Genomic DNA, 18,275 nt, shown 5'->3' on the forward strand with positions numbered 1-18,275 from the left:
ACTGTTGTAACAATACAAATCACTCAGAACTGCTGCTGTTTCCCACTTCTCTGTGGGAAGATCCTGAGAAAGCTCCAATTTTCAGTGGAATTTACAATTTCTTTAAGTTTGAAGTAATGGTATCAGAAATACTCCACAGCCTCTTGTCATCTTTACCTTCCTTGTTCCCTTCCTGCCTCCCAGTTTCCAACCAGGATGCTGTGCGGAGATCGATGTCAAAGGGTTCTTCGCCATTCCTTGGAGCCCCCAGCATCACGGCTGGAATGAAAAGCCTTTCCGAAGGACAGGCTTAATGCCATAATCCCTACATGAAAGGGTTATGCAAAGGGTCAGAATAGGTGATGATAAAGTTCCCTTGCAGCCAAAACAATCTACGAACCTCCAAGGAAATCCACTATCCTCTGGCAAGAGCCAGGACCAGACTTTCCAAAGTGGAACAATGTCTGGCTCCAGAATCGGAGGGGCAGTGCCTCTGAAGAGCAATGAAATCATCTCTTCTGCTTGGGAGGTTCAACAAACTACACTGGCACTGCCTGTAAGCCACAGACCACAAGACTGGAATGCTGGAAAGAAAACCAGAGCAGATATGTTCAGAATGGCATTAAAGCTAATGTAACACTGCTAAAAAGGAAGAGAAAAAAGGCACTTAACCTGGCTTTTTAATATGGTAAAAGCCAATTTGGAGATTCCCTTTGAACATGCTAGGAAGCTGTTGTGCAACCCAGCCTGCTCAGCAGGCCCAAGGTGGGAATGGCAGAAGGCGCTGCAAGTCAGGACCAAGGTACCTGAGCAGAGCTGTGTGGGAGGCAAGGCTGGAGTGGCAGGAGAGCAGCAGCTTCAGAGAGAACAGGAGCTGGCGGAGATTAATGAAGGCAGCTCAGGCAGTGCCTGTCTGGAGGAGGCCTGGCTCAATTCAAGGCCATTAACTTCTTGCTTTCTGAACACCATGAACAGGACTGGAAACAAAAGTATGTCTGCCCAGCACGGGTCATGTCAAGTGAGTGCTTAAATACTCCAGCAGGACGAAAAGCATTAAGAAAGGCAAAGAGCCACTTCAATGGCTGCAGGCTCACAGGGCTGCAAGTTTTTGCATGAAGCCCAAGTCAAAACCAGGCAGGCAACTGGGATGGAGCCTTGAAAGTAGAAACAAATAAATTACTAGCCTTCATTTTCTCCCATTTGGGAGTTGAAATTTAAAGGGGAGTCCATCAACTTCAAATAAATCATGTTTATAATTAAGAACATATTTTCCTGCGCTGCTTACAAGCCTTTGGATGATTAATAAGGCATTTTTCAAATTACTTTAATTCCCACTAATTATGCTGCTTGTTTACCCCAGTCAATAATTTTCCTTCCAAGGAGATAAAGCTATCCCAGGAGGAGGTCTCCCTCCAGGGACCAAGAGGGAAAGGACCCCAGGGAACTGCAGAAGGCACCAGTAACACATGGGAGGTCTCTCACTGGAAGCGACGGAGCTGGTTACATGAGTCACGTCACATCAAGCACTCACAAGACTCCTTTTGCTAAGCCTGAGTCTTTGCCTGGATAAGATGAAGAGCCATGAGCTTGCTCTGCTCCCAGAAGCCTTGAGCTCTGTTTTGCCTAGACCTTGCCTGAGGTACCAACCTTGCCAAGGAACCGGACTTTGTAGGTTTAGCATGAAAACACAGCAGCGATTGCACAGCTTCTGGGTTTGGTCAGGCTTGTGCCTGGCAGAAACCAAATGTGCCTATTTTGTGTCCATTTCAGACACTGGAAAGTCTCTTTAGAAAATACAGTGAAAAAGCTGAATGGGAATGCTCTTCCCAGTTATTTGATTGATTCCCTTCCAATATTACTGAAGAGCTAGATATAGTAAAACGAGCAGTGGTGCATTCCTATTCCCACCCCAGCTCTGCAGCCTGCCTCTGTGGTGTGGACGGATTTGCTGGGTCACCTTTCCACAGCAAGGGCTGAAGTGTCCATACCCAGAAGCAGCACACACACTAACATGTGCAGGGTGACCCAGCAACACAGAAGTTGTGAACCTATCATGCTGCCACATGCCCAGCAGAAAGTATTGCTACAACCCCTTTAACACATCAAGGTGCTTCTGGTTTGACTCTGCAGACTCCTGCTGACTCTCCAAAGATAGCAATGGCATTTCCTCATCTTTCTACCCTTTCTCCTCTGTTTCAAGACAGCAGTTATTTCATAACCTATGTCGCTAGAGTTGACAGTTATTCTTAGGCAACTGTAAGCTACAAATACAAGTGTCCAGCTAACAAACCATACACACTCTGCATAGCACAAACTGCTCTTCAGCCAGCGGCGCACAAACAACAGACTTTGGTACTTCATGATCTAAAACAAGGGAGCAGATACCAGCCAAGGCTTTCCCTTCCTGAGAGATGAGAATAACGCAAGAGAGCAAAGCTGCAGTTACCTAACGGTGGCCCAAATCCTTCAGATCAGGCGTGCAGAAGCACGTGAGCTTCTGGGGAAGCCTGACTTATATTAATCAAACTAGCACTGAAAAGCACTACCACAAACTTTATTCTAATGCTTGTTGTACCACACCCTAAAAATAACAAAAGAAAACAAGCTGAGGTAAAAGATATTTGCTGTCAAAGGTGGGGGAATACCTTCAGAAAGCCACAGTGTTGGCTTCCTCTAAGAAATGAATCAAGAGTGGGTGACACACTTCAGACTTCTTATCCAAGATAGGTGTCCTGTCTGCTTGGGTTTAGCACACCACCAGGACAGGGCAATACAGTCTGTGACCTGGGGTTGCAGAAAAAGCAGGGAATTCTGGGGAAACCCTGCTCCCATGAGCTGCTTGTGATGCTCTGGAGGTGCCCCAAACTGGCATCAGCCCCCTTCAAAAACCTGACCCTGCCTTAAATATGTTTGTGGCACCTGCTCTATAGAGCGCTAGCTCCCTCTATGAACACCCTTGAGGGCAGTGATGGCAAAGCAGCATAATCTGCTTTCTTCGCAGGTTGTGTGCACACCATAAGGCATCCAGGAGGAGGGTGGCAAAGAGAAACCAGCATGGTCTCAGCTCCTGACCTCAATTGAGGCATTTTTAACTTGTGGATTTGCACAAACGTGAATGAGCAGAAGAGAGCTGCATGAGATAAGCTGGGAAAGGGATTCCTATTAGGCCTCATGACCAGCTGCAGAGAGGAGATTTACCATTTGTATGGTTTTTGTTCCCAAGACAGGAGTACACAACACAGAGGTAAGGTCAAAGCTTTCCTTCTGTTTCATGTGGAAATGCAGAGTAAGAGTGACTCACTACTCAACTTGCTCAGCTGCTGGAAGACAGCACAACCATTCCTTACGTTGTTAAAACCATAAAGAAGTTAAAAACTCAGACCAGCAGCAAGACATCTAAAGCACTGCTTGATCTCCTCTTAAAGCATCCGTCCTTCCACTCCCTGGAAGTGATGCTAAGCACTGGAAAAGGCACTGAGGTCTCGTGTGTGCTGAACTCCGTAAAACCACGTCTCACCAAGAGGAGACACTGCATGTGGCCGCAGAGAGGCTCCAACCTAAGCAGCATGCCACGTGTCCTCACGGCTGAGGGCCAGCAGGCTTGAGGTATTTGCACTGGATCCATACTCGATACATGGTCACCTGTTTCCCTCGGTTCACTTGCAGCCGCCGGTCAACCAGGTTCTGGATTTTCTCCAGCCCAGCTCTTGTGAAGAGCTCATCTAATTCATCTGGAAGTAGAGAGGAGATGGAGGAGATTGAGCTTTCATCTAACTGATGCCTGCTCACAGTGAGAGCTAAACTACGTTGAAAGATGAAACAGAGGAAACTTACCATCTCACTCTGGCAGGGAAACGTAAAGATCAGACAGGACTTAACTCATCTACTATGGGGGGGGATTAAGATCACACTTTCTCTAGTTTCCTTTCAGTTACCTTCTAGCAAAGAAGGGAAGAAGTATTTGGAGGACAACTGGTATGACACAGACTTGACAAAGAAAACAGCAGCACTTTCAGACATGGGTACTGCCTCTAGTAACTGGTTAAGGGAGCATCTTCTGGCGAGTAGGGACAGATCCATTCCTTCCCCCCTCCCCACTCTCCCCAGAAGAATTTCCGAGTCTGCAAGAGCAAAGAATGGGATCGGCCCTACGCTTTTAAATGGTGGCAATGAGATGTGTGCTGTAGAGGCTGGAGGGGAATGGGATTCATTAAGGTTAAGTTTGGGAATAAAATCCTTACAGAAACCACACCCTGCTGGGGCCCAATCAAAGCACTAAGAGCCCTCGAGGCTGGCAGCACTTACACTGGCAGGTATTCCTGACCAAGCAAATAAGGATCATGGTGCCCCAGCACACTGGCTGTGGGCAAAGCCAGAGCAAGTCCTGCTGAGCAGCAGAGAGCTTGTTCAACTGCAGGCTGGGAGCACGTGACTTGTATGGAGTTTCTGTAGAAAAGGGTAACAGGTCCCAGCTTGTGCTCTTTTATCAGATGCTTGCCATCATGAAGCGTCTGCCAAACACGCATTAAACACCAGACTTGTGCACTGCAGAAGGGAAGAGCTTGTTGCAGTTGTGTCACTGCTCTAAAACTGACCACGCAGCGGGGCAGAGTGGAAGTGACTGGAGGCACTAATGGTGATAAGCAGGGAGAACACAACTCTGCTGAACACCAAGCAGCAGCAGAACTGGAGAGGCTGCCTCAGTGCTCAACTATGTCCTACCTATTTCCTCATGGGAGGATACTGAAGCTAGAAGAAGTTCCTCCAAGTGATGTCCATCTCACAAGATTCAAGGAGAGCTCCTCCAATCCCACCCCTCCCAGTGCAGCAAACACATTAGTCTTTCTGTAGAAGGATTTTCCACTATGGAATTCACCACACCATATTCACATTAGCAAGTGATAAGCCCAGGTCCCTGTGCAATTGAGAGACACTTGAACATTCCCCCCTGCTCCAAGGAAGACAGGGTGTAAAGAGCTAGTGGCAAAACCTGAGGACACAGGGACAGAAAAAGGTGAGGAGAGTCAGAGAGGATGTTTTATTGCTTCCTACCTTGTGTGAAGAAATAGACTCTGGTGCCATCACCTCTCACATAGAAGTTATCAGACAGACACTGACCTAAGGAGAAGAGGGATTTAAACAGTTACCAGCTATCATTTAAATATCAACAACTGCCATTCAACAAGAGGCACTTCTCCCAGCACAAACTGTGTGTCTTCTACATGGGGTAGACACTACTCCAGAGCAGGAGCACCTAGTAGTGATGCAGCAAGACTACTCAGAGGAGAAGAAAATACCTTTCCTAAACCGAAGCTGGGCCAGGTCGTAACGGCCATAATCTCGCAACAAAATCATCCCTCCTGGTTTCAGAAGACGACTCAGTCTGTTAACAATGCCTTGCATCCTGAGGAAAGAACAAAGCAGAATTAGCCAACAGTCTGCAAAATGATGCTCATACTTTCCACAAAGTATCAAGTTTTATGTGTTTTGACTTCATACAAAGAGCAGCCAAAAGCCAGCACTTCTCTGAGCTCTCTCAGACTTAGGTGAGTTGATTTTATTTGGCTGCCTTACTTCTGACACTCCCCGATTCTGCTTCGTTTTTCTCTCCAATGATAACTTAGCCTGCCACAGCAAGGATTAAGTGCTCTCTCTTACTGATTACAAAAGGATTTCCACTGGTTTCTGGAAAACAAGGAGTGAACATGAAAAATGCTGTGAAATAAAACCGAAGGGAACAAAAAGCAGTAGGCTGTAACAGTCACACCAAAATCACAGCACTCCTGAACCTGTCCCCTCCCTTCTCACCACCTCCCATCTGAGAAATCAATGCAGCCTTTGAGCTTTAAAATCTAGCAGCATATATTCCACAAATGGGTGCAGAGTGCTCAGTGTGGCTGGGGTTCAGAAGTGGGGAGCAAGTGCACCTATAGCCATTTCCCACTTTCAAATCACACCTACCCTGCACCAAGAGTTATTACAGCTTGAAGTACCTGCTAATGCCATTTTCAGAGGCTTAATGGAAAACTGGACCAGAACTTTTGCTTGCTATGAGGGCAGCTACTGTTAAAGGGCTCAACTCCTATATGCATTATCTTCCGCAGCCAGAAGGAATTATTCCAACTTACTTCTCTGGGAGAATCGCCGAGAGGACAAAGATAAGAATAACAACGTCAAGACTCTTTTCTGGCATTGGGAAAGGACTTTGGTCGTTGCACAGGTCATGGACGAACACAAAGCAGCGAGAAGAATCATATTCTGCATTGTTCTGTATTTAAGAAGAGAGAAATAAAAGCATAAGCAGCAGACCTTGATCTCAGTGTTATCTGGATGTGGGAGTATTCATGGGAGATTTACAAAGAGCTTTGGACTTGTAACAAGTCAGGCAATCAGCACTGCCAAAACCCCAGTACTGGACTGAGGGATGATTATAAGGTCAGATTTTCCATTAATAGTGGTAAAAAGTGAGAGATTTACACTATTAAACTAGTCATCTATACAAAAGCAAGAGTGTCAGGGCCCCCCTCTGTGTCTCTGAAATCAATATTCACTTCAAATACAAGCAAACTGCTCCCTATACACCAAAATCAAACCTGGCTGCCTTAAGTTGTGTAGTTTTCTAAAGCTGCTGCTACAGATTGCAGTAGCTTCTATAAACAGTGCTTGTGTCACCTTAAGAGGATAAAATGGCATGCTGCCTCCGCTGCTGTGCTTCCGATCTCATCTCCTCTCATAAAATGACTGATTACACTTGATACTTCATATATTCTCAGTTCTGTTCTGACCTGAAATGTTTGTCCTTTGACTAAATTCCACTCCTGCTCCCCAGAAAACAGTATCCCTCCTCAGCTGTCTGTGCAGAAGCACCCAAACCACGTTCCCAGGACTGCAGTGCCAGCAGCGCGCACACACAAACCAAAACCAGTTTCAGTTCCTGTTAAAAAATAGCCTGACTGTTTTCAAGGTTGAGCAGTTACTCAGCTAAAAAAGCTGCCAACCACTGGGGAAAGAAAATCTGGCTGAGTTGTCTGCTGCCAGTGTGACATTTTGAGAGCTTCAACTTCCCTCATTTCTGCAATCTTTGACAGCTCATCTGCCTTATTACCAGTGCAAGGGTCGGCATCAGGGCTAGCTAAAGAAAAGAAAGCTGCCAACACAGCTACACAGCTGTGATATATCTGTGTTCACATGCAACTGGCACCATGTACTTCCTACCTGCACAAGTCAACACTGACTTTACCTGGACAAGATCCACAGCTGTAGTAGAAAAATCACAGCAATACACAAATAGGCCTGGATCACTGAAAGAAAGAAAATAAATGATCATCATTTATATAAAGGTGCTGCACTGGGATTAAGAAATGTCTCAAATACACAGAGTACAGAATTGGGAGCCAGAAATCCCAGGCTTTAGCCTATCTCTGTTAATAATGTCTTGTGAAAAATCTGTTGGATCAAGTCACTCCTTTACGCCCCAGCTATTCTCATATGGAGCTCACAGCTTACTTTTCCTTCCAGAACAGGCGCTAAGGCCTGTGTGAAAATGCTTTCAGAATGAGACATATAAACTTGCATTATGTTTTGTGGGTTGCATTCTAAGACCAAGTATTTCCAAGGTCAAACCAAAATCATCTGAAGTTGCAGATGGCAAAAGTACCACTTGCATCTGAGACTGTCTAAGCTAAGAACACATGCAGCACTTTGCCAGTTGTTTTTAGGAGGCTGGTGCATCATGCAGGTAAAAACCTACTGAGAACTACTTACCTGTTGGTTTGTAGAATTGGGAAGACTGTGTTTCCAGCACCACAGCCAACCTGCACAAAGCAGATGTACACAGAATGAAAATCACTTCTTCAGCATCTCCCATGCAGGTATTTCCAAATCATCCCCTTACAGCCATGGACCAAGGAGCAACTCATGAGTAACAGCTGAGCACAGCAGTGACCCTTTGCAAATCTCCTTGCAAGATCTGAGTATGTTCAGCTCTGAGGAGCAGGTTTATGTATAAGCATTTGTGGGAAACCACTAAGCCGGTTCTCGTAGGGATCTCACTAACAAGCTATATATTGTTACTCCTTTGAAAACTGTTATTGCTGGAATCCCAACCGTAACAGCCAGTATGAGTCACTGAAGCACTGGCAAAAGCCATGGATTAGTTGCATTCACTTCCATAGAAAATCAGAGCAATGCAGGGAGAACTTTCTTTCCTACAATTACAACCTGCTGTTTTGAAGTTTCCTTCACTAGATGGCTCTGCCTCAAGTTACGACCAGGCCTATTCTGATTCTGCCTTATTATTCCTTCTGCTTGTTCCCATTTGAAGAGAAGGGTTTGAGGAACTGGCTTCTGTATGCTTAAGGAATCAGTAAAATGGAAATAGACTGAGCTGAAAACACCACGAATGGCTTGCAGTGACAATGTTACTTAAGCATTCAGATGAGACAGGAAAGCCACAATGACCATGAATGCAAAGTCTGAGGGAGTCTTAAAGCCACAGATTAAACAAACCTGAAGGACAATTCATATTGACTCTCCATGGGTGGGTGTAACTTACATAGAAGGTGAAGCATTCAACAAAACCAGTGGTATCCCCAGTGAACAAACTAGAGGTGACAGAGCAAAAGGTTGCTAGTAGCTGTCTATTACAAGTCCTACAGACTTTTCTGGGACAAACCCTGTATGTGAGATTCCCCATTACTACAAGGGCCATAAGGAACAAAGCAAACAGCATCTTTACATTCTTGGATTTGTTGTTTTGTTTCACACCCCCCAAGATGTGACAAGAGCCAGCGCAAACATGTAAAACATACACGACAAGGGAAAAGCTTTATACAGACAAGAATCAGCTTTTCAAAAGGTGACTTTTAAATGCTTATTTCAACATCTGATAGTCAGTTTGTCTTTTAAACTCTCAAACTTCTTATGGCCCTTGTGCTCTGCCAATTCACAGCCTGAACCAAAAGAATCCCAACAGATTTAATGGTTTAATTCAGTTCTAAGCTGCCTTCTATTTCTTGCAGTTTACTGACTTAGGGCAATCATCCCATTCACTTGCTGTTTGCCAATGATACATGTGACAGTCCCTGTCACACTGACACTGACACAAGGGACTATTCCATGTGTAACTCTTTTTTACAGTTATTACCTCTAATATACGGTAAGATGCAGATGATCCTGGGTAATCCCCATCACCTTCATTCAGTTCACTATACTTCTGTGTAGCCAACTTCTCTGTGCAGATCTTAGGTGTGCTTTTTATCAGGTTTAACTCATTCTCTGCCCTGGCTTCCAAGGAACAATGTCCATTTTCACAGCTTCCCAGCTCTTCGCTGCTGGATTCTTCTTTGTTACTAAATTCATGCAGAGAATCCCCATTTTGACATGGCTTCCTGTTAGGTGCCAGCTCAGGGAATTCAGTGAACAGCCAGTGCCTGTCCTTGAAGAAGCCATTTTCATGGATTTTATAAAAGTCATCCCAGTACCTCTTAGCATTCACCTCATATTCCTCTGTGAACACAAACAAAAACATCACCAGCAGTCAAATCAGAAGGTCTCGGAGTTTAATCAGTTCAGACAGTGAATGATCACTGCAGCCATCTATTCAGCAATCTGCTTTAATAGGTAAGGTCATGGATTGAAAATCACCTTTATTTAAATCCTGCCAGCTCACATCAACACTCAGCCTGCATCCTCACTGTCACTTTGTTAGGACTAAAAGAGGGGAAAGAGGCAGAAGAGGAAAGTGTCTGTCTCCTGGCAGGATTTAAAGGAAGCTGGCTACAGAAAAGGCCTCTTTGAAGGACGCTAGAACGAAGAAATCCAGGTTTTACTTCCATCTCTAACAGTAACTTGGATACTGCTAGAGCCCAGTCTGCAGCACTTTGCTTTCCACAGTTCCGTGCATGTTAGAGCATCACACATTTATGAAATGAAAACAAAAGAGGAGGGTCAACAAAAGTGACCACTGCCATTAAAGTAGTAGTGAAGAGCTAAGGAGGACAGACTGTAGACGGTAAGAATTAACTTTAGCAGCAAGCATTATCATTTCACAGCAAGTGGACACACTCCTGGAGCAAGATGAATATTACAGAAAGCTGGAAGAACATTTACAAAGCCATGATCTAATGAAATTCAAGTCATCCAGTGAATTATTTCCACACACCTTGGCAGATTTCAGATGAAGCACAGTTCTAGGGAAACTATTTTTGCCATGGGAAGTTACAAATCCAACTGGCTTCCTGAATTCTCACCGATGTGATGAGTTATCTGTCCCTCAGAAGAGCTAATTCCAGCACCCTGTGCTTTACATCCCAAGTGCGTTTCAACTGCATGCAACTCCTCAGCCATCTTTGCACAGCAACAAGTGCATTACTGAATACAAATGATTCTGCCCCAGTTAGAGATGACAACTCTATGTGAGAATGGATAACGTCTCTCCAACATCTACAAGGAGCAGGGTTAACAGAAATTAAGCAGCATTAGTATCTGAACTGCAGTTTTATTTGTCTTTTTGAAAAGCATGAAGTGTTTAGAAGATACATGAAAGGAGATACTAGGATGAACCAAGAATGCCTGGAAAACTACATAGCCTCAGCCAAATACAGATAAAAATGTCTTTAAGAAAACTCAGAAGGCAGTCATATTTATATTTTTAGTAGGATCTACCCCTGAAGCACAAAGAGCTATAAATAAAAACAATCTCTATCTCAACTACCACAATTTTCTCCTTTTAAGAAGCCTTGCCCTTAAACCCCAAGCTGAAAGACATTTTAATGTCTGATGCTGGACTAAAGCAGTAAGCTTGTGTTATGATCTCACCACAGCTCCAAGTAAGTATGCAGGGTCAAGTCAGTTTACTATCTGCATAGGAGAACTCAGTGACTGCTAATGGCAGAGGAAGGGGCATTACTGATTCATCCCCTGGCACGCTCCTTCCTGAGCTGTCACTTCTTCCATGTATTAGTAGGGATATGCAAGGCTGGACCCCAACAATCCCATGACAGCCTGACTGCAATGGCATGCTTACCTGAGGTGCTGGGGCAAAATTCCAGCCCAGCCATTTTGGATTAGCCACATTTTTGCCACAGTCTAACACAGAACAAGACATTGTGCTCTTCCTGTGTCAAATTATTGTGGAATTCTGGTGGATATTGTACTATTGAAGAGCTATTGTACTGCAACCTGCATGTGTGGAAGCTTTATTTAAAGCTCCTTTACCTCATAGCCTAGCATTTTCAAAGCACTGGAATAAAGGATCAGTAACAATATGAATGCAAGATCATGCAAGAAACAGATTTAAAGCAAAATAAATGACCATATTCATTTTTCAGTTTGACTTTCCTGCACAACTTATGCCAGAAAAGTTCACAAAACACTTGCTTCAAAATCCTTTTTGTGGTATTAGCTCGTGGGGACATCGGCGTGCAAGCCAGATTCCTCCAGAGACCTTTCTGATAAGGACTCCTGACTTGGCTGCTCGTCTTTGTAAGGACACCCCCAAAGCCAAGCCCATACTCACCCTTTCACATTGCAGAAGAAGGGCAAACAAAAGTAACTGTTCACAAAAGACAGGAAGACAACCAGGGACCCCCTGAATTGTATGGGGGGGTAATTATGGAGCCTCAAAAGGAATCCAAGAAACTCTTCCACTTCTTTCTTTGTTCCCAGCCAGAAGACACATCTTCAACATACCCCAGAGAGCTTCTCTCCTTCTTCAGAACAAACTTTGACAGCCCCAAGAAGTCCACAGAATAATACAGCCATAATGACCAATAGCTTGCCTTTGTTCTCCTGCTTGGACACTAGTGATTCCCAAAGTACCAGACCCTTCAGGCACAGTTGGCTGGGCTGGCTTCCCTACGTTTCAGCCATCCCATTGTCTCCACACGCTTCCCACTGAATAGCAACCATCAAAATTTGACTGGCCTCCATTGTTCAGTCTGGGAAATACATCATGAAGACCTGACAAACTGCTCTAACAGCAAATTGCTCCACGATTTCATAGTTGCATATAGATTCTCAAAGCATGACAGACAGCATCCTTTAATGTTAACCAGATTTTAAAATGAACTCAACACAATGGGCATCACAATAGAAACTGCTGGATACTTCTGGGAATCCAAGAAATTAGAAGGGTTGCTCTTTGGTATAATTAAATTTGCTATTGTGAACACAACTGGAAGCTATATGGGAAGTGTCTCAATAGCTCCAGTAGTGTTCAGCATCGCCTTACAGATGACACACTCAATTTAATTTGAACAAAAGGAACAGATCCATCCTAGAGCTCAGCAGGATATAATATGATCATCATCAAACAAGTCTCTTATCATACCAAAGAACAGGAAGCCATTTCACCCTCATTTAAGGGACTGGATGATATGCAAGAGGTGTGGAGGAAAGATGCGTTATTAACCAGAACAGCTTCACCATTAATCGGAACAGCTTCAGCTGTATTACTTGACTATAGAGCTGTGCAACTTTAGCTTGATTCAGATTCAGGTAAGCATTGCATTTTGGACATATAAATATCCTTTAAGCCAAGGTTGAGGGAATTAAACCTCTGGAATCTCTTCTTTTGCCTCTCTGACGATAAACACTTCCATCATGATAAGATAATTATTCCTCACTTCTCATTTAACCATTATCATGCTGTTACTCACTTGGTAGAGAGATATGGACACTACTTTATTAGAGCTTCTTAAGAGAAAAACTGAGCTTTTATCAGATAGCTCCACAGCATGCAAGTAACAGAAGACTGACTGCTAGAAGTTAAGCTTTAGAGAGCAAAAATAAGCAGACGCAACAGCACTACAGCAAAAGAAGCTTGTTGACAAGGAACACAAACAAGTATTTAAACACACACAGCATGAACAAAGAAGCTCAATCCAAGATGACTCCTCCAAGCTAAGACCATTTCTGTTCCAGTAGGATGAGCTGCTGGAGAAGGTAGAGGAATCACAGAAAGGTAAATTAAGAACAGAAAGATTCCTCCTTCTCCATTTTTCATTATCAACAACTAGGTAATGTATTCTGAATGATTTGAAAGAGGGGGGAAGGGAGGAATAAATGATGATGCATATGTAGCTCTGGTAACAGTTCCACTCTTGCATGCACAAGTCAAGACTCAACATTAGAAGACTGCCCAAAAGTACCTTGTTTATCTTGTGGCAATAGCTGTGAGCTGTTCTCTTGAACTTTACTCCTGGCACTGGCTTCCTGCTCTTCTGACCATTCCACATTATCCCTGTTGTGAAACATAAGATTAACTACTCAGCTGAGAATCACAGGGCAGACAGAGAGAAAAGAGAAAGGTCCAGACAACCTTCCAAACAGCTCTGAGCTCATCCGCAGGCTCTAACTCCAGCTCAGCAGCAGTACAACAGCTATCAGCACGGTTCTGAATGAACTGCACTCATAACATTACAAACAATGTAACTGGGAGAGATCCCAAGAGACACCCAATCTGTCCCCTAATCTTTTTTCCTATTTGATGCTCCACCAAGTTGAGAGGAAATAAACCCTTCTTGTAAACAAAGGAGGGCACTCAGCGCAAACAGGCCTCCTTAGAGAGGAACTGCCACCATCACAGGGTGAAAAGCACTCGTTCCTATGCAGGTGATGGACAGGTAGGTGCTTGTGTGTTTCCACTCATGGGGGTCACCAACGCAGACCATCTGCCTTAGAAAAGTACCTTTTCTGAAGTTAAAAAAAAAAGGCAGCTTGGTTATTTGGAAGGCAAAGTGTTCTCTTAAATCCAATTATGAGAAAAATATGCAGGAAGCTTTAAAGCATTAACAAGCATTAATAACTTGAATGTGAATGCACAGCTGTGGAGTCATTAAAGTGATTCACTTGACCTTTCTTCATTAAAGCAAGTGAATGAAAAGTAGAATACAAAGACCAAGAAGCACTATTCTGGCCTCAGGAGAAATTAGTGTTTTGATATTAACTCACAAAACACAGACTTAAGTGTCAAGTGTGGAAAAGCTAGATTACTAGGAGTTTCTGCAGGAAGTCAGCATTGAGGATACGCTTTTGCAACCTATCTTTGGCAGAATGGAGTCCAAAATGAATGACAAGCTGATATATGCGCATACTCCCTTTATTACACATTAAACATACCCAATTGTTAACAAGGAACAGCAGCCAGAGACCAAAAGTGGAGGTATGTCCGTCCAAAATGCAAATCACCTCCAGTTCCCAGGAAATTTGGGTGTTTAACATATCTGAAAACAGCTTTCTCCAAAGGAAGCCTCCCATTCCAAGCTAACACCTAGCATCATCTCACACTGTTCCAGGAGCAGATGGGTGCCATGACCATTGTACAATTTACACCTTAGCCACTAACAGATGGAGAAGGGTTTAGAGATTTCTGAAAGCAGATAGTTTAACTGTTACTAACTACAGCAATAAAGCAATTGCTGCAAACCAACCCATTCTCCTACAACCTCAAGGCAGCCTGAACCATCCCAACCGCTTTGGAAGGGACAGAGCAAGGCTCGGGACCCCACGGGGATCATCACCCCGGACAGAACAGGGCCCTCCTGCCCGGCCCGGCCCAGCCTCCCTTCCCCGCACCCCCAGGGCTTGCTCCGGTGTCCGCGGCTGCCGAGACCCCCGCTCCACGGAGCCTCACCGCAGACCGCAGGCGAGAACGAGGCCTCCCCCGCCTCCCGCGCTCCTCCCCCCCCCCCCCGCCGCCCCGGGCAGCACCGCCCCGGGTGTCCCCGCACAGGGCCCGGGGCTCGGGAGCGGGCCGAGGCGCTGGCCGCCCTCACCAGGCGTTGTGCTGGAAGAGGCGGGCGGGGTCGGTGAGGAAGCGCCTCCCGAAGCGCTGCCGCTCCCTGGGCGCCGCCATGACGGGACGAGCGTCACCGGAACCGGAAGCGCCGACCCGGGAGAGGACTGGGGCGGGCGAGCGGTGGCGGGAAGGGCCGGCCGGTCTCTCAGCGATGGCGGCGGTGCCGGGGGGGCGGGCAGAGGCGATAAAGCTGCTTTTTACTTGCTTTTACTTGCTTTTACTTGCTTTTATTTCGCGTTTTACACACCGGGGCTCAGCCCGTTGTTATCCGGTATTCACAGGCCTGTGGTGCTGTCATCCAGCCACGATCGTAGCTTGGCTTCCATGGCTGCTCTCTGCTTCGCCCGCCGCCGGGCTCTGAGGTAACAGAGCCCACAGAAGTCGGTGCCTGCCTCCGGGTCGCGTCCGGTGTTCCACAGGGACGAGCAGGTGCATGCGGTGCGGTGGGAGAGCCGGCTGTCCGTGTGGTCCTCGCTGAGCTTGTGCCAGAGCTTCAGCAGGCTGCTGTGCTGCAAGAGGGCAGGGCTCTGCCGGGGCGGCTTGGCTGCCTGCGCCTTCTGAGGGGAGGAGGGAAGTGGGAATCAGGCAGAGGATCATGGTGGGGAAATGAGCTCTGTCCATGTGGGGACACGCACCACGTGTGTATGTGCGAAAGGCACTCAGTGATGTGTTACGAGGTGCTGTTGGCAGGTAACAGAATCATGGACTCGACCCCGTTGGAAAACACATTTAACCCAGTCCAACCCTTACCCCAGCACTGCCAAGGCCACCACTGCCCCATGGCACTGAGGTCTCGTCTCCACGCTGTGTGAACCCTTGCAGGGCCGGTGACTGCAGCCCTGCCCTGGGCAGCCTGTTCCAATGCCTGAGCACCCTCTGGGGCAGGAATTGTTCCTCAGCTCTGTCTAAACCTGCCCTGGTGCAGCTTGAGGCCGTTTCCTCTTGTCCCATCCCTTGTTCCTTGGGAGCAGAGCCCAGCCGCTCCTGGAGCGATCAGGTCCCCCCTAAGCCTTCTCCAGATTGAACCCCACAGGTCCCTCAGCCCTTCCCCATCACACTTGTGCTCCAGGCCCTGCACCAGCCCCATTCCCTTCTTTGGCCCTGCTCCAGCACCTCAACATCTCTCTTGTAGTGGGTGGCCCAGAGCTGAACACACGGTTCAAGGTGCAGCCTCACCAGTGCCCAGTGCATGGGCACAACCACTGCCCTGCTCCTGCTGCTGCACTGGTGCTGATACAGGCTAGGATGCTGGTGGCCTCTTGGCTGCCTGGGCACAAGCTGGCTTATAACCAATTCATGCTGACTGTTAACAGTAATAAACAAGTAAGCTTTTATTATATTTCTGGTTTCATTTTTCTTTGCACTTAGGACACGATTGCTCAATAATACCCATATCTAGTTAAAGCATTCACCAGCCAATTAATGTATGGGTTACATGTGTGACCAGTCACTCTTAGTGCTGCTCTGATTGCATTCCCCATACTGCAACGTGTAACATCTGCCCTCAGTGTTTAACACCAGGACTTGTGTCCTAGCTGGGCTGTCTGCTCTCAGGTAATGTGATGTATTTAGGCACTCAGTGTTGACATCGAGGGATCATCTCCACTTCCTGCAGGGAGCAGGAGGCCTGAGAGCAGCTGCCTGAATGAAAGCAAGCCTGGCTTTTCAGCCCTGTCCTGCACCTCCTGCTGTGCTATGACATACCTGAAGCATCATTTGTCTCTCACCTTCTGCATCCGTTTTCTCTCACAGAAGCAGCGGGTGTCAAGCAGTGTGGATTGTGCGTTCTTGGCTGTCTTCTGCAAGCTCTTCCTTGGCTTCCTCAGTATTGCTGCATCTTGTTTAGGATGTAGGAAGATGGGGACCTGAGTGTAAGGGCTGCCTGAGGGGGGGGCAAAGGGAAATAGGAATCAGTGACTGTGCAGCCTGCAGCTGGCTGCCTCTTGGTTTCCTCTTCTCACCTGGAAAGGACTCGGTGAGTCCTGAGCTGTTCACCCTCTGAACCACAAGTCAAAGCAGCTACCATCAGCATGCCCAGTGTTAGCAGGCATAGATCCACACAGGCACCAGTCCCTTGGCTACAATGTTGAGTGCTTAGTCTGCAGCAATCCATGGCACAGAGGTGCCTCTAGGTGTTGGGGTGACCCAGAACTCGCCCACTGCTACATTCTTTGTAATAGGCTGTTTACAGACACTAGAAGGTGATGCCTTCCCCCCTATGAGCCTCTGGCAGGACCCACTACAACTGTTTGAGTCAGCTTCTCACCCTGGGAGGGTTTTGAGCTGAATGAACTCCCAAGCTCTGCTCCAGCTCCTTTTAGTGTGATCCTCCTGGAAATTACCTTGGGAAAGTTTTGCTAATGCAGGGCTGACCCTGAGCCTTGCTGAACCCAGTACCAGAAGCACTTTGGGAGAAGGCCACATGCCAGGAGGGAACAGAGAACCTGTGGCAAATGCCTCACTTGAGTTGTCACCCTCACAGATCCAGTGACTTCCCTTTTGGACAGTGGGAGTGATAGTGTCAAGCCATACCTTTGTGGCTCTTTGTGTGAGCTGCTGCCTTCTTTTTGTTCCCAGCTGAGTCATGGGCAGTGCTTGCAAAGGAAGGTGTAGTAGGGTAAACCACCTCTTTCCAAATCTTTCTGCCACACTTGAAGGCGTCATCATCCATCCAGTTTTTCTGGTCCCTAAGCTTCCTCTGGTAGTGACTAGAAGACAAAAGAGGGCGTCGTTGTCCCATGAAACACAGCCCAAGGCCTCACTCAGCACTGGCTGCTGTGCACCTGCATATCTGGGAAGACCTGGTTCATGTGAGGATATTTTAAACTGCAAAGGATATTAAACTGTGTGATAGACACAATTTATGGTGGCATTTACAACAGTCTTTGTAGAGCAGGTGTCTGAGCTATGCAGGTGCATGTCCAAGTAGATACAAAACGTTTCTGGAGATCCAGTCTTTTGTTTTATAAGGCACAAATCTCCCAGTAAAGAGGGATCTCCCTCATCTATCTCACAGAGCTAAGGAAGCTCACCTGATAATGTCAAACAGAGTTTTCTGGGGCAGAGCTGCCAACTCCACCAGCTTCAAGAAGACTTCTAAGAAGAGCATTCCTCTGTCACTGGCAGAAGTGAAGCTGCTTGAGTGATTTTCCCAAGATGCTGGAGGGGAAGAGAGTGGTCAGAGCTGTGACTGAGCCTTGTCTTAACCTTCACAGAGCTCAAAAGGAGCCAAGACCGTAGCAGCTCCCAGGGAAGTCTGGACAAGTTATGTCATGGGGATCCATCCCCTTTATCTGCTGAGTACTGGTTAGGTATCTAGCAGGTAGGACAATTCCCTTAAGCTTATGATTAGCTAAAGAAGGTGAGATCTACTCCTTCTGTGTCCCATCTTGTAAGAAGAGTTTGGCCTCTGCTCTTGCAGCCAGGAACATCTGGACCGAATGCTGGATTCCTGCCCCTGTCCCTGAGACTGGCAAGCCACGGGGGCAGGGCTAAC

At 46.4% G+C, this 18,275-nt stretch overlaps 2 protein-coding genes across 2 annotated transcripts; both read right to left on the bottom strand.

Annotated features, from left to right (window-relative positions):
• Positions 1–3,224: 3,224 nt before the first annotated feature.
• Positions 3,225–14,868, bottom strand: LOC133280921 (tRNA N(3)-methylcytidine methyltransferase METTL2). Its single transcript, XM_061475980.1, has 9 exons — positions 14,757–14,868; positions 13,131–13,222; positions 9,125–9,486; positions 7,744–7,793; positions 7,220–7,280; positions 6,108–6,247; positions 5,277–5,383; positions 5,032–5,097; positions 3,225–3,710 (listed from the first exon to the last, which is right to left on the bottom strand). Exons 1-9 carry the CDS (start codon positions 14,834–14,836, stop codon positions 3,559–3,561), a joined length of 1,110 nt encoding a protein of 369 aa, XP_061331964.1. The 5' UTR covers positions 14,837–14,868; the 3' UTR covers positions 3,225–3,558.
• Positions 14,869–15,054: 186 nt separating this feature from the next.
• LOC133280909 (uncharacterized) lies at positions 15,055–18,072 on the bottom strand. The gene is made up of 4 exons (XM_061475966.1): positions 17,812–18,072; positions 17,312–17,487; positions 16,507–16,661; positions 15,055–15,336 (listed from the first exon to the last, which is right to left on the bottom strand). Exons 1-4 carry the CDS (start codon positions 17,886–17,888, stop codon positions 15,055–15,057), a joined length of 690 nt encoding a protein of 229 aa, XP_061331950.1. The 5' UTR covers positions 17,889–18,072.
• Positions 18,073–18,275: the final 203 nt, after the last annotated feature.

The sequence above is a fragment of the Pezoporus flaviventris genome, unplaced genomic scaffold (assembly GCF_033815535.1).
Source record: "Pezoporus flaviventris isolate CSIRO_AGI_PZ_B2104156 unplaced genomic scaffold, CSIRO_AGI_Pfla_v1 ptg000091l, whole genome shotgun sequence".
NCBI lineage: Eukaryota > Metazoa > Chordata > Aves > Psittaciformes > Psittacidae > Pezoporus > Pezoporus flaviventris.